Source organism: Tasmannia lanceolata, unplaced genomic scaffold, assembly GCF_043159265.1.
Source record: "Tasmannia lanceolata isolate RefF3 unplaced genomic scaffold, GAP_Taslan_0.1 ptg000012l, whole genome shotgun sequence".
In the NCBI taxonomy this organism is placed as follows: Eukaryota; Viridiplantae; Streptophyta; class Magnoliopsida; order Canellales; family Winteraceae; genus Tasmannia; species Tasmannia lanceolata.
Genome location: NW_027518689.1, coordinates 36,136,929 through 36,152,531, shown reverse-complemented (window position 1 = coordinate 36,152,531; position 15,603 = coordinate 36,136,929). Strand labels below are relative to the sequence as shown.

General features: G+C 40.4%; 1 protein-coding gene across 1 annotated transcript; it reads left to right on the top strand.

Annotated features, from left to right (window-relative positions):
• The first annotated feature begins 3,030 nt into the window (after positions 1-3,030).
• On the top strand, positions 3,031-4,435 carry LOC143888026 (protein TRIGALACTOSYLDIACYLGLYCEROL 1, chloroplastic-like). The gene is made up of 2 exons (XM_077392307.1): positions 3,031-3,183; positions 3,255-4,435. The coding sequence occupies exons 1-2, from the start codon at positions 3,137-3,139 to the stop codon at positions 4,258-4,260; spliced, it is 1,053 nt and encodes a 350-aa protein (XP_077248422.1). The 5' UTR covers positions 3,031-3,136; the 3' UTR covers positions 4,261-4,435.
• Positions 4,436-15,603: the final 11,168 nt, after the last annotated feature.

Here is a 15,603-nt window from a genome sequence, read left to right as displayed (position 1 = left end):
TAGAAACAACTACAGGGGGATTGTGATTCTAGGTTTTCTCGGCTAGAAATCGATCGGAAGTAATCAGAAATCGAAAGAAATAGATCTCTGGACTTAAAACTGCATTTTCCTATAACAAGTAACCGTGCAAAAGATGTTGATCGAGGTGATCTAAACCCTTCATGCGGTGCGTAGTTACGCACTGCTGTGGATGAGCCATGCTCCCATAAATTTCCACTGCGATATAATCCCAAGAATCTAATTTGGAGTATTCTATGCAGTTGATGACTAAGCATGGTCCATATGAATTCCACCATTGGAGAGGTATATGATTCCTAAGGAGAGTGACCAAGTGACACAACTTAGCCTTTTTCCTTCTTCATTCAACAATGGATTTTCAAAAAAAGGCCCTACCTTCAAAAAATAAAAGAAAGTACACGTGTATGTCCACTTTCATCGATATTTTGGTTTTCAAACTAGTTTATTTCATAGTATTTTTATTGGAAATTCTAACAACCATATTGCATTTAAGTTCTTAGTAGTCAAACCAGAAATAATAGTCCAACACCGGGCTCAATTATTTTATCTAGAGAAGCAAAATTTTTATAAGAAATTTTCCTTAGAAATTCTCACATCAGGTTATAGTGATGGTTCTTAAAAGACTGCAGGGCCCTATACACGGTGGCCATGATATCTTCAAGGGAAAAAACCATAACCTAAGATGGATGAGCTTTGGAATAAAGTGGTTTTGATCATGATCTCTATACACGTACCTTCTAGAATGGGTTCCATTTTCTTACACATAAAATAAGTGTTATTTTCAAATGCATTTTTTGGAAACAAGTTGCAACGAGTGAAATAGAGTCCATCACGTCTAGATCTTGGATGTAAACCAATTGGTTTCAAATAGATTTTAAGAAATAAACTAAAATTGATAGGCTTGCGAAAAAATGCGTAAGTATATTAGTAGTGTTGCGGTCTAAATCAAGCTGAGTGCTCAAGCGAGTCCTTCCTCTGAGCGCTTTTGGGTTCAAAGGGTTTGAAAGATGATCCTTGGAGACTGGAGAGGGACTAGCACTTGAAGACAGCGGGTTAAGGCCACCCACAGTTTGGGAACTCTGGGGGGAACCCTTTCACTCTAAGTTAGCTTCGGAGGTAACAGGTGGAACTAAGCTTCAAACAAGAGCTTAGGCGGACCTTGGTTATCTCTCTGTCTTTTTCTCCTTTGGATGGGTGCATGTTCTATTTTATAGGTGGAGTTCCCTTGGAATGTGGGAATGCCGTGTGTTCTTGGCGAGGGTTGGCATTGGTGCCTTTGACGGCGCCGCCGATCTGCTTAGATTTTTTCAGGGTGGCTCTTACTATAGACGGGACCATTCTAGGAATTGACACGATTGGCACTGTGCTGTATTTTCCCCAGGTTAGGTTAGTCGGAGGCTCTTGACTGGCAAGTGGGTGGCTTGTGGCCTTTGGCTGTATCGTGCTGGTGTAAGGGAGTCTTTATGTTGGGTGGCGTCATGCCACGCCGTGTGGCCTCAAGGCTCCTTGCGGGCTCATAAGCCATGTGTCGTCGTATGACTGGTGCACCAATTTCGACTTCAACAAGTAGCTGCAAATTCTAAAGAAAATATAATGTATATTTCTTTAACATGCATTCATTAATCGTTGGAATAACTACTATTCCAGTATTAATCTTCACAATTATAATTTATAACTAGGAAACTCATGGAAGGATGTTAAGAGAATACTGTGAAATATACACACACGTATGGGTCAATCTGAAGGCTTCATACTTCAAGGTCAAGAACACCAATAATGTAATATATAAAAACTTTATACATTCTAAAACAATCTCCAAGAAATAGTGTAATTTTTCTGATGGCGTGATGCTGTTTAATAGAATTATTATTAATGAATTGGACGTGTGTACAATAAATTGAATTCATCATTGGTTTGACTGTTATTTGCCAGGCAATTTCGTGGAAAGCCATTTCGCGGCTGGCTTTTGGCTGATTGTCTTATTCTTCTCATTCACATGATGTGGCTGTTCTACAATTCAAAAGCCAGCTGTGAAATGGCTTTCCCCACATCCCTATCAAATCTCTTAATACGCTGATGATATGAATCAGGATAATTTTTTATTTTTTTATGGGCAAGCCCGGGTAAGAAACATTTTAAGGAAAATGGTGTGGAGACCGAAAGTACCACCGAGCAGGGGACCTGCAATGAGAATGTGCCATGTGTGCAAAGAAAAAATAAAGTTTTGTTGATTTTCTCGAACTCAGGGGATTCCTCACGAGTGCTCGTGAGGATGTGGCCAGAATCAATTTGTTCGGTCCCCTTTTCGGTGGTACTCTCAGTTTCCTTGACGCCACTCTAAATTTGTTTTAAGTTAGGAAGAATTTTTTATCTAAGAATTTTGATACGAATGACCTGAGAAATACTGATGTGATCATGAAAATTTAAATACAAAGAAGCCTCGATGAAATTATTTTGACACGGTCTTCTAAACTGAGGGGTGGCCTTGAAAAAATGGATGGAAGGGCACCCCATTGCCTGTAAATCACATTTGGTGATTTAAATGTGATTTACAACCAATGCTTCCGACCAGCACCTCCATTGGCTGCTGTTAGGGTTTACACTGAACAAAAAAAATAAAAACAATTGGGGGCCGTTAGGTTACGCGGATTTTAGAATCTTGGATTTCCTTAAAATTGTAGATGGTACTATGGGAGAGACTAGAGAAGAAAGAGGCCAGCCGTTGTTTTCTGATTTCTGGCCAATGCTTCCGGGTTTTAAAAATCTCGGGATGGGGGAGAGAATGTTTCCTGGTTTAAAAATCTCGGGATGGGGGAGAGACTTCTAAGAGTTTTTATATGATGAAAGGCCTCAGAGCCCATTAGTTTTCAAGAATTACCGTACGGCCCACACCATAGGATGATCCAAACCGTCCATAAGATGAACCCTCTTTCAACATATAAAAACACCTCGATCATGAACCCACTTATACACTGTTTTCAAACTAAAACCTGGATTCTAAAATCCGCGTATCCAAACGGCCCCTTAGCTTATAGACAAAGCCGCGATATCACGGAGCCTTCCTTCTTCCTTCTGTCTGCCTCAGGTGCTTGAATGTAGCCGCTGATCAGCCAAAGCCATGGAAACTGCATCTCTTCTTCGTCCATTGCCGGATATTTTTAACAGGTATCATTCTCTCTCCCCCTCTTATATATCGTTTTGTCTATCTTCACCCGAAACCCTAAACCCCTTTGCAGAAAAAACCCTACTGGAGCTGGCAAAAGGAAGACAACTAAAGCCCCGACCCACTCCGTTCGAAATTTCACCTTCCCAGGAGGATCTCCTTTGAGATGTAAGTTTCAGAAACCCATCAAACATTTTCAATTACAATCATCTTCAGACACAGACAACACTCCTCCGCCCGTTTTCGTTCCCGAAATAAACACAAATAACGCACCAGAACCAGACATCTTCCTGTCCAAATGGACTGCCCCTAGGTATCTATGGATGGGTTTATCAGTCATAATCTTATCAGGGCAGGTAATTATCAGGACCCTGAAGGGTGAAATTCACTGGATAAATACCCTCCAACAGCTGGAGAGAGTCGGCCCAAGATCGGTCGGCGTCTGTCTCTTAACGGCCGCCTTTGTCGGCATGGCTTTCACAATCCAATTCGTTAGGGAATTCACAAGATTAGGTTTGGATAGATATGTTGGGGGTGTTCTAGCCCTAGCTTTTTCACGAGAGCTAAGCCCTGTGATCACATCTATTGTCATTGCGGGGCGTATAGGGAGTGCGTTTGCAGCTGAATTAGGGACAATGCAGGTCTCTGAGCAGACTGATACATTGAGAGTTTTGGGGACGAGCCCCGTGGATTACCTGGTTACCCCCAGAGTGATAGCTTGTTGTGTGTCTTTACCAATTCTGACCTTAATGTGCTTTTTCGTGGGGATGGCTTCGAGTGCACTATTGGCAGATGCGGTCTATGGGGTGAGCATTAACATTATATTGGATTCGGCGCTGAGAGCTATGAGGCCTTGGGATATAGTTAGCGCGATGATAAAGTCATATGTGTTTGGTGGAATCATTGCTGTTGTGAGCTGTGCGTGGGGGGTTACTACTCTCGGGGGTGCTAAGGGTGTTGGCGAGTCGACTACTTCGGCTGTGGTTATTTCTCTTGTTAGTATTTTTATCGCCGATTTTGCGCTGTCTTGTTTTTTCTTTCAGGGTGCAGGGGACTCACTTAAGTACTCTATGGGTTGATGTTTTCTAGATTTCAGTGTTATACTGGTTGAGTCACGAAGTTTGGGGGTATGTAAAGGTGAATGTTCTTGGCAAAGTTCCTTCCAGTTGTTTAGTGGTTGGGTTCACCATTGCTGATGCTGTCATAATAGTGTAAACCTTGAATCCATGTGGCAAAAGTAATGCTTTTTCTTAATCTCTCTTTGTTGGTTCCATATTACTTTTTATCCATAGTAGATTGACCTGAGGGTCAACCACTAGAAATATTCATATTATTCCATATCTATAGGCGTTGATTCTGTCCATTGATTAAATGAGCATGTAACAAGGGGTAGCGTTGTACATTAAATTTTACTGTTGGTTCTATGCTGCTACCCTTAATCATACAAACCTGCAATTTAGTTTACCACAGCAGATGATCATCTAATAAATTGGGTGATGGTAGAGTGTTATCTACTAGGCGCTCTATAGTACATAAGAAAGAAAATGTTCGTTCATTGGATACATTTTTACCCCGGATAATTAAGGGTTCTTATTTTTTTTAATATGACAAAGATATTTTGCATAAATCATGATGACATTACACTAGGGCCTTTGGCAAAGAAGGCCCTATTGATGTTGTTCTGCACCTTCCGTAGCAAGAGTGTGATTTTTATTAGCTTCACTAAATATGTATGTAAAGGAGAAATGAGTCTGAAATGACACATCTCACCTCTTACAAAGTGTATGACCTCATCAATAACATGGGCTAACCATCATGGGCTTGAACTACTCTTAGGAGCCCAAGCAATAGTTTTAGGATCTTCCTCCATCAATAGAATACCATCAATCTTTTTTCAACAAAAAAATAGTCTGGTAAGAAAAGATTGAGCCTCAGATTCACTGGAGACCTTGATCCCCAAAGGACCGCCCTAGTATTCTCTCATTACTCTATCATTTTAAATCTACCTATTCTAGATGGACTATGATTTTCACGTGAATTTCCATCAGAGTTGAGCTTTAGGGCATCTATTGCTGATGCAACCCATCTTCCAACTATCCTATCCACTATCTTTAAAGATGACCTCGATCCAATATGATCTGATATTGAATTTTAGTGTCCCAAAACTCCTTCTTTAACTGTGTTTCATTATTACCTGTCAATTCTGTTGTAGCGAGCATTATGTTTTTCTCTTTGATTGCAACATTTCCATGTTCCGTTCCTAAAAAGAGCTACAAAATTTTGAAAAAATTAAAGAAATAAAAGAAAAACTAAAAAGTTAAATATTTTTAAAATATAAGAAGCCATTACAACCAAATCTAACGAATAGATAGACACTCATTTTACTGCTTAAAACATCCGCAAATGCATGTGGCCATGAAGTTGCCTCTTGATGAGCCTAATTAATTTCATAATTCAGCTCAATGACGCAACAATCATAAATTATGAAATAGTTATAGAACCTAAGGATAGATAACCAAATGCTAAGTATAAATATTACGAAACATAAGTAAGTTGAAGCATGAAATTGTTCATAAATATTAAAAAATTTGAAATCTTTCATCTCCCAATCAGCTTATGGCCACTTCCACTCATCCTCATTATCTTCTCTGCCACGAACAATTCCACCATCACGATCATTGATGTTCTTGTACTTAACATCTTGTTCTGCTACCCAATCTTACTCAGTATCAATGTCCTCTAGGCAGACGGGGTTTGTAGTGTTTGATTTTTTTCTTTATACGTCTAAAATATATTAATGGCAGTGTACTGCAGAAATATTTCTTTCTCAAAACTTACAGTTGTAGTGGACGAATACCAGATCATTGAATCTGTGATGCCCCAATCTATTTATTTTCTTGGAGTGGATGTGTTCGAAAGTACTCCATGCCCTTTCGCACCGTCACACTATTCGAACTGCAAATGTTTGTAGTTCTGGGCAGCCATTACCAAACTGTGACCACCTTGCAACTGCAATTATAAAGTTGACCCAGTCATCATTGCCTCATTAAAATTTTAAATCAAATGAAAGCATAACATAAATGATAATAATCGACAATGCAAATTATTTTTACTTGGATTTATCTTCTTTCGGTTTCAAATTGCGATATCAATGCCATAGTCACCTGATGTAGATCTATAATCCTCAAATTGATCATCCATCACATCCTACTTGTCATCATCTTGTATCAATTTAGCACTACGAAGCTAATCATCCCGTCTTTTATTAATAACTCCAAAATGTACTCCTACTTCTTTCTCTCCAACCTTTCCCTTATGACTTCCTAGGCCTTATCCATGTCTTTATACAAATATCCTATGGCAGGTTTGTCTTGACTATCTACCAAGCAAAGCAATCTCATCAAAGGCTCAACAATACTCAAATCATTCTATAGTTGGATAAAAACGAGTTATCCAAAAACGTCGAAATAGTCTCCTGGCTAATCTTGATATACTCAACTCAACTAAGCCTTGGTCCCAAACTAGTTGGGGTTGGCTAATGAATCCTTTAGAAAATTTTCATGAAGAAGGTGAAAGAATCTACCCAGATCAAATTGACTAAGTCTAATCCTGACACTAGTTGGGTTCGTCTGATTGGATCATTTTCTTCCATTCTCTCCTATTCAAGGTCATGTTCTTTGTTATGTTCCCAGCCATAAAGTCTTTCCTCACTATTTCTACCCAAGTTGTTTTCGGTCTGCCCCTACCTCTTTTTACTCCATCGACTTGGCACGGGTCACTTCTTCTCACTGGAGCATCCAAAGGCCTACGTTGGATATGCCCAAACCATCTTAAGCAGTGCTCTCTCATCTTCTCTTCAATTGGTGCCACCCCACCTTTTTACGGATGTCTTCATTTTTAATTCTATCTAACCTTCTTCTCACTGGCTAATCTTGACATACTTACCGTAATATACTCCTCCGACACAAACCTTTGTTCGATAGATTTTTTAGGAATCATCCTACAATGAATGACCAAAAAGTTTATGGCATACCTCGTCCAAACAAGACAGCACAAAACTTTTCCTCCGGTGAATTTGTTTCTCAAAAGGTGAAACAACCGTCCGTTATTATATGTAAACCTGGTTATTTGCGAGCTTTCTCTATGGTATTACCAAATGATAGGAAACTCTAATGCTTTAGCTAGTTTTAAATCGTATGATCTATCCAATGTGTTACACACATGGTCTAATAAAATCTACCGTATTTTATTTTTAACTCTTCCTTACAACTTTGTCACCAAACTTTGGTATTTGTTACAAAATGCACAATGATATGTGGACCAACCTCTTGAATACATGCATCTAAAGTATCTAACCAAGCATCGGCGTTCTTTACTATGCTTGGTACATCACTGACTTAAGAAAAAGTACCTCGTTAACCGAAAAATTTATCAAAGGACGTTGCTTCAGGTTCGTCCAACAATCAATTACAATCAAACAACTCGTGAATTTTCATGAGAATTTTACCATGGCCAAATGCTCTCCAACTCCTGCACGCTGTTCTTCAAAACCTTTATTCTTAAGCAGTGATGAGATGGCACTATATACCTTGGCCGAATGGAACAGACCACATCAATCATTGGCTGCCAATATTGAGACATGGAAAAATTGAAAGAGATATTAGAATCATACCAAGTTTCCAAGTTCCATGTCAGTCAACTTCTTCCTTGCTTACCAAAGTAGTTCTTATGCTGGGCCGAGCACTGGGGGTTGTTCGTGGAGCAAATGATTCTTTCAACCACTTTCTTCCCACCTACTTTTGGGCACTTTTTCTTTGCCCTTAATTTGTTCTGATCTAGATGATGGGGGCTAGTAATGGAAACATCTTCTTCCTCCTCTTTCCCTTCAATAGGCGAATCATATGGATTTTCAATCTTTGTGTTTATCCTACTTGCCTTATGTTTGTGATCGTCCCAAATCCTCTCCACTGCCATTTGATGTTCTGCGGAACCTTCTTACAAGTCGTTACGTCATTAAGAATATGCTCATGATGTTCTTTAAATAGCCCCCACCTGATATGCCTTTCTTGCATTGATCGGCCACCAATGTAGCATATGCTCACCGAATAATTTGATCAAGTGGGAGCAAAACCAGTGACTGATTCCCCACCGGAAGGCCCCAAACACCTTTTGGGATGTTTCAAATAAAAATAGAGAATATGGATGGAAAAACTGAAATTACTGTAAAAAAATTGAAAAAAGGGTAACTCCTTTGAATCACACCTTTGATTGGGAGAAAAAGGTTGCCCTTATGCGTAGAATGTACTGGAACAACCGATTTAGGAGACTGCACGAAAATATGACCGCCGTCAAACTTTTGTTAGTGTTTTTGGAATGAGGTTTTTGACATATTTTAACCCTCCCATTTGATTGCCGTGGACTGTGATTTTCACTACGTTTTTGGCCAATTTCGTCCGGACTAGGGTGTTCTGGATGGAATTTCCGGAACACTAGAATCACACCAGAATCTGGTTGAATTTTTTAGAATTCCATCCAGAAAGTTTCATTGATGTTTCTATTTCGGAATCCATTCAGGAATGGATTTTTTTAGAAATTCCATTCAGAATTGAACGAAATTGAAACTAAGGTCCCATTGGACGATCAGGCTATATATCAAGTTTGGAACAGGAAGAAGCCGAGAAATGCATTGCCAGATGGAATTCTCCGAGACCTATTTTTGTGAAGTTGAACTTTGATGGTATCTCAAGAGGCAATTTTGGTCATTATGCCAGAATTGGAGGTGTGATTAGTGATGAGATTGGTTCTTTCATCAAAGCCTTCTTTGGTTCTATTAATGTGGTCGACTCTAGTGAGAGGTTGAAGTTCATGCTCTTCTGGAGTGATTGTGGATTTCCTTGGACCTTCTAGGTAACCACTTATGGGTGGAGGGAGTTTTGCTAGCATTATTGCTCGGGCCTCTAATCGATGTCCCTAGTCGAAGCTTGCTAATTACATCACTCATATGATAAGTCTAAGTTCTGTTGTTCCTATCTCTTTTTCTTATATCGTGGAGAGTTAACGTCGTCGCAGGGACAGACGAATCAATTGTTGTATCCAATTCCCTTCCTCTTTTATAATCTTGGGTGAGAGTTTCTTTGTTTGTTTTATTTTGCCCTTGCTCTTTGTTTCCTTTGGTTAGGGGCTACTTGGACTCTTGTTTTTTGTACCTCTGTTGTCCTTTTTTATAAAGTTATTATTCAACAAAGAAAAAAAAAAGACCATTATACTTTCCCTTTCTCTACAGAAGACATACCTCCCTATAGCCTCTACTTGTCCACCTCCTTGCGATTCTCTTGCTCCTTTTTTTAACCCTTATTCTTGGATCTAGCATTTAATAAAAGTGCTACATCGTTCACCAATTATTGCATTTGCTTTTCGCTATATAACTTTTCTTTTGACTTTTCTTGCTTCGAATATAGCTTTAGATCCTCTAGTTTTCGTTATAAACCCTCTATTTCTATAGATCAATAAACAAGGGGTTAACTGTATTTTTTCCAGCATGAAACTCTATAATAAACCCTTTAGATGGAATAATAAAATCACTCTAATATCTTTCACATTACCTATTAATTGAGCCTCGTCAGATTGGTTTTTTCCATAGTGATTGATTGGAAATGATTCCTAAGTTTATTGATGTCATCCATATGATCGCACCACCACCATGGAGCTTTTTGACAATACGCCCTTAATAGGTAGAGTTTGATTTTGGAGATGGCAAAAGAAGAAACTACGGTTGATGGATTTGGCCCTGATACCGAGTTTAAATGAAAAATGGAGAAAAACAAAAGAAAAGAAAGAGGAGACATATTTTCAGGAGTAAAAAGAGTAGGGGTGCAACTCGGGTGGGTTCAACACGGAAAAAACTCAGGTTGGGTTGAGTTCAAGTCGGGTTCGGGTTCGGGTTGGGTTTTCTCAACCCGGGTTGAGGGCTTGGGCAACCCGACCTGAGTTAAACCTGAAATTTTTAATAATTTTTTTAGTTTTTAAGCTTAAAATCTCGGGTTGGGTCGGGTTCGGGTTGGCAAAAAGGGCTGCTTGGGTCGGGTTGGGTTGGAACTCGGGTCGGGTTCGGGTTGAGTAAATGGTTGCTCGGGTCGGGTTAGGGTTGGCCTCAACCCGAACCCGACCCGCCCGAGTTGAACCCTAAAAAATAGTCATTTTTTCTCCTGCAACTCTAATTATTTTATAGATCTTAATTATCTCACATTTCCATAAATATAAAAGGAAGTGGGTTGAAGCTTATGCAATTTAGTGCTAATGGCTCTGTCTCATGTAGAGTGCATTATGCACCATTCACTGAGCCTCACTCAGACAGGGTGTTTTGCCTCCTTCGAAGGAATGTTCACAAGTTTGGAGCTTGTGGCCAGTTGTTCTTCTCGTACCTGAAATTTAATGATGGAGTTAATATTCCGGTTGTACATGAAGGATATTGTGTAGAGTTTACTGGAACCCAAACTACTAAGGAAACAGTACTAAACAAAATGAGTTCACTTGGGATCGGCCTGTAGTGGAGCCAGTTGTTCTTTTCTCTTCCTTTGCACTCGTGGCTCCTTCAACATCTGTCTGACATTCAGGGGAATGTTTCTCATGCATTCACTTCGTGTGATGCTGCTTCTTTATCTTCTTTCCTATATGCTTCGACTTCTTGTGATGCTGCTTCTTATGTTCTTTCCTCTCATGCTTAGACTCCTTGGCTCCTACAGATTTGCGCATCATGGCCATCTAGACAGGATTGTTCTTAATCCAAGAAAGTGCTTCCTGCTCCCACTGTCGTATCAGAAGCAATGGATCCACTGTCATAGCAGAAGTGATGGATCCGAATGGAGTTTCCTCCACTCATCATTAGCGGATTGAGGACTATCCTCAAATAAAGCTCTAGGCGTCTAAATTCAGATAGCTTTCTCTTCTAGGATCTGTTTGCGGGCCTCATCCAATTTCTTCTGTTCAGCTTCGTTCTTCTGCTCCGCTTTCCACACATTCTCGATGCTACGAAGGCTCCCCGTAGGCCATCCCTTCTTGTTCAAGAATTTCAAAGCTATCACTTCTCTTTTCTTCCCCTTAAGCGACGAGGGACATTGAGGCCTACAAAGAATGAATGGCTTAAAGACATCTAAAAGGACACCATTTACAACGCTTGATCAAAGATCTATAATCATCCAATGAGGGTGGGACCAAGAGAAATGGATGACCAGCAATATTTTTTTTCTTGAATGTTAGCAAAATTTTATTAAAAGAGAGAAAGGGCAACCAAGGAGGTGAACCCGAATGGATATAAGGAAAAAGAAGTGCCAAAAAAGAGGAAAAGAACAAGAACAAAAAAGCAGCCCTAAATTAAGGGGGCAAGAAATCAAACCACTGAAAAACAAGGCTATCTACTCTCTCTTTGGCCGAATCATCTGCTACTTTGTTTGCCGATCTCTTGACATGATTGAAGGTTGTTGAGGATCCTTCAATTTTATCAAGGATTTCGTCAAAGAAACGAGCGAACCTCCACGGGGGACACAGGAGAACCTCTAAGCCACTTGGGGGGGTTAGTCGTGCTTGATTTTAATGTGCGGACATTAATGTGCGGACTTTTTCATATTGTCCATGACTCTTTGGGGACTTGGACTTTAATGTGCGGACAATTGGGACTTTGGGTTCTCCTATGGGGACTTTTTAGAGTCATGCGGACATAAAAATCATCCGTTAGTCATCAACAAACACATGAATTTGAAGTCCTAGAGTTTTAAAAATCAATTTTTACTACTACCACATGGATTTGTGTGCCCTATTAAAATATCTAAGTAATATTGTGCATTTGTGGGCCCAGCTAAAGCAGTCATTTCACTTTGGATAGGGTCATAGGCTAGGCTAAATAAGTTATTTGTTAGATTTATCTGAGCCGTTGTCCACTTGATAGGGCTTGGTTTAGATCTCCTGCAACCCCAAATCAGGCCAACTATGCCGGCGATCTAAACCGCTCACTTGATGGGGCTTGCTTTGGATCTCCCGTGGAGGCCACAAGAGATCCAAAGCAAGAATTATCAAATGGGCATCCTGTTAGTGATTTTGGATTTTCAAAATCATGTATTTTGCATGTTTTAGTGTTTTGGAAAATATTTTATCAAAAGCGTTTGGGAAAAAAAAAATGTTTTCTTGGAAAGATTTACTTTTACAAAAGGATGTAGAAGTGTAGTTGAAAAGATAGTCCCGTACCGGATGAGAGAAAGGAAAGAGAAGGGCTTATAAAGCACTATACTTTTCTATTACTTGTTGATTGCACATTGGGTTGAACCCATGGTTGGACCCGCGAGACGGTGCGTTCGCACACGTGCACACGCGGCGTGGGCAATGGGCTATAGGGCGCATGGTGGCGCTTTTTTACGTGCACTTTGCACTTCGGATCGATCAGGACCGTTCAATATCAATGGGTGCGATCTAACGGTCAGATTTTAAACATTCTGGAAAGGTGTCCTGTAGAGGTGTTTTTCACACTGAAAAGACACCAGGTGGTCTACAAAATGTGCAGAATTCAGTCATTTCAAATAGAAAAACGAATTGGCAATTCTGACAGACTTTACACTCTCTTCTACACTCCTACAAAATCCCCAAGTATTTCTACATACTGTTTTTCTTTTGTTTACTGTTCTAGATATTGTTTTTCTGCAGAAACAGTATCTAGAAATTTCTCTAAGGCTTGAAATTTCGGAAGGGAATTTCGGGTTTGATTCCGCTAGTGCTACGCATCATTAAACATTAGTAGGGCTTCCCTAGTAGGCTTCATTGTATCTTGGAGGCAATTCGCGGATCCCCTTTGCACACTACTAGTGGAGGCGAATCTTGTATTAAGGAAAGTGATATCACGCCTTGAAGCAACAAGTTTCTGTTTTCTATAAACAACAGTACCCTCAATTTTTTCCAACACATCCGGGTCATTTCATGGTAGGACAGTCTAAACCTTTTGTGGATGTGTCCTATCACATTTTTTCGGAAGGAGGAATGCTTTAGAAGGCGCAATCTTGTTGCGCTATTATATTTTGTGCCCCACTATTGATTGATCCGGACCGTCGATTTACTAGGCCATATGTTGGATTGATCCACACCATATTATTGCCCGAGTTCTATTGTGTATGCAAATTCTTTATTTCTAATTAGGATCAAAGTTATTTTTCATTTTTTTTCTTGAAATAGCTTCGTCACATAAAAGCTACCATTGACCGTAGATAGATATACCCAGAACTCGGTTGCTTGCATCAAATCAAAGAGAAATTTTCTTAGCACTTTCTTTATAGTAATGCTCTCCAGCATCAATACTGGCATGTCTATCCCTTCCCATTTATATAGCCTCACTATTACCAACAAAAAGTAGAATCACCATTACTTTACATTCACATCCGATCTAAAGCCGGGCCTTTGTTATGATGTACCACATGGGAAGCAGCCACCAAACTTGGTGCTACAGAGAACGAACCAGTGCTGAAAAAAAATCAGATCACAAGGTGAGATTTGATGTGAAATCGATTAGAAGAAAATGGATGAAGGAATAATCTAGTGGATCAGTTCTCTAACTCTTTATTAGAGTATGCTATTAAGTCTAGGAGAATAAGAGGACAGCAAGAGAAGACGAATACAAATATTTGTAAGGAAAGTTAGTGATGGGGAAATAGGGTTTTGGATCTGTTAGGGGTAAAATTGGTATATCCGGCACCGAACCTCAAACCCCTTCTCCATTACTCAACTTGGTCGACACAATCCCCACAACCACGGTCAGTAATGAACTTCAATTGGACCTCCTTGATACTTCTCCCTTGAACGGTACCGAGCTACCCAGGGAACCAAACGCGATTGCGAAGATCTCGCCTCCAAACGGAAAATCCGGACGGCCGGTACGCGTAAGGCGCGACCTTCGAATTTGAAACATCCCGCCTAAATCACCATCCATGATATTCGCCCATAATCATCGGAAACCGTATTTCTACGTGTTTATTCGCCAGCTATCAAGCTCCACGTGGATTGAATAAAGGATATGATTGATGTCTCTACGATCTTATTCTCCCACCATCACGCCCCACGTAGGCGAAATCAAAGGCATGATTGATATCTCCAAAATCGTGGATCTCCACCCCTATAAAAGGGGGACTACGCACTCAAGCAGGTGGACTCTCTCTCACCCTCTCTTGTTCTCGGGTCCGGTAACCTCACTAAGCTCTCTCCCATTCCCTGTCTATTATCTGAGATTGCCCGTTTTTGACTTGAGTGTCGAAGTGGCCGTCCGGAGCCACAACTCCGGGCCCGCTGACGCTTTCTCTGTGATCGCAGGATTATAAGTTCTGCGAAGTTAGTTCGTGCAGTCAGATTTTGGGTGTCATCAGGATCCAAAGCTCCAACTCAGGCATTGGATCCAAATCTCCAAATGGAAAATAGGGTCTTTATGGCTGTTGTAAAACCTAGACAAAAGAGAAAAATGCATAAAAATGAAAGATTTTCGAAATTTCCAGGGGAAAAAAGGGAAAAAGATTTTCAGAATTTCCAGGGGAAAAAACCAAAGAGGTGTTCATGAAAACCAAAATAAAGAGGTGCTCATGAAAACCAGAGAGAGGTGTTCAAGAAAACCAGAATAAACTTTGGGGCAAAAACCAAACTTCATCTATGTTAGATAATAGGGATTTTTAATCTGTCACAAAAAACCTCTTTCCAGAATAGAGAGAAGGGGCGGGGGGGGGGGGGGGGGGGGGGGGGAGGGAGATGGGTTTGGTGTGTGTGTGTGTGTGAGAGAGAGAGAGAGAGCATACGTTGGGGAGAGACCAAGGTAGACAAAGGTTGTTTTTGGCCTCTTGCGATTAGGGCAACGCGCGCAATCTCTCTCGTGGATTTCAAGTTTCACCTGTTTCGCGTGAACATTAGGCGAGGCTTTTTATTTATACCTGTGGACTCGAAGTTCCCACGGCAAGCAAATGTCGGGATGTCCGCAACTTTCCACTAACATCGCATTTAAAAGTCCTCGAAAAAAGGCCCGACTAACGGTGGATTCTTCCAATCCGCCCAAGTTCACTTAAATCTGCCGCGACTAACCCCCCCCTTAATAGTATTCAAGGAATCCCCTCCACAATCACTAGATTAAGGTCTACCTTTTCCAGACGCATAATCCTTTGATAGATCGCTCTTACTTCAGCTTCACTGGCATCAACTACTCCTATAGGCAATATTCATGGGCCTGATCTCTTTTTTTATTTTGGTAGGTAAGCTGGGATCGAACCTGTGACCTCACACAGACAAAAAGAAGAATAAGAAGAGATCACACTCATGAATATTGCTCGACATCCATTTCTCTCGATACCACCCTCATTGGATGGTCATAGATTATTAGGCAAGAATACCACACACAATTTCCACATTTCCCA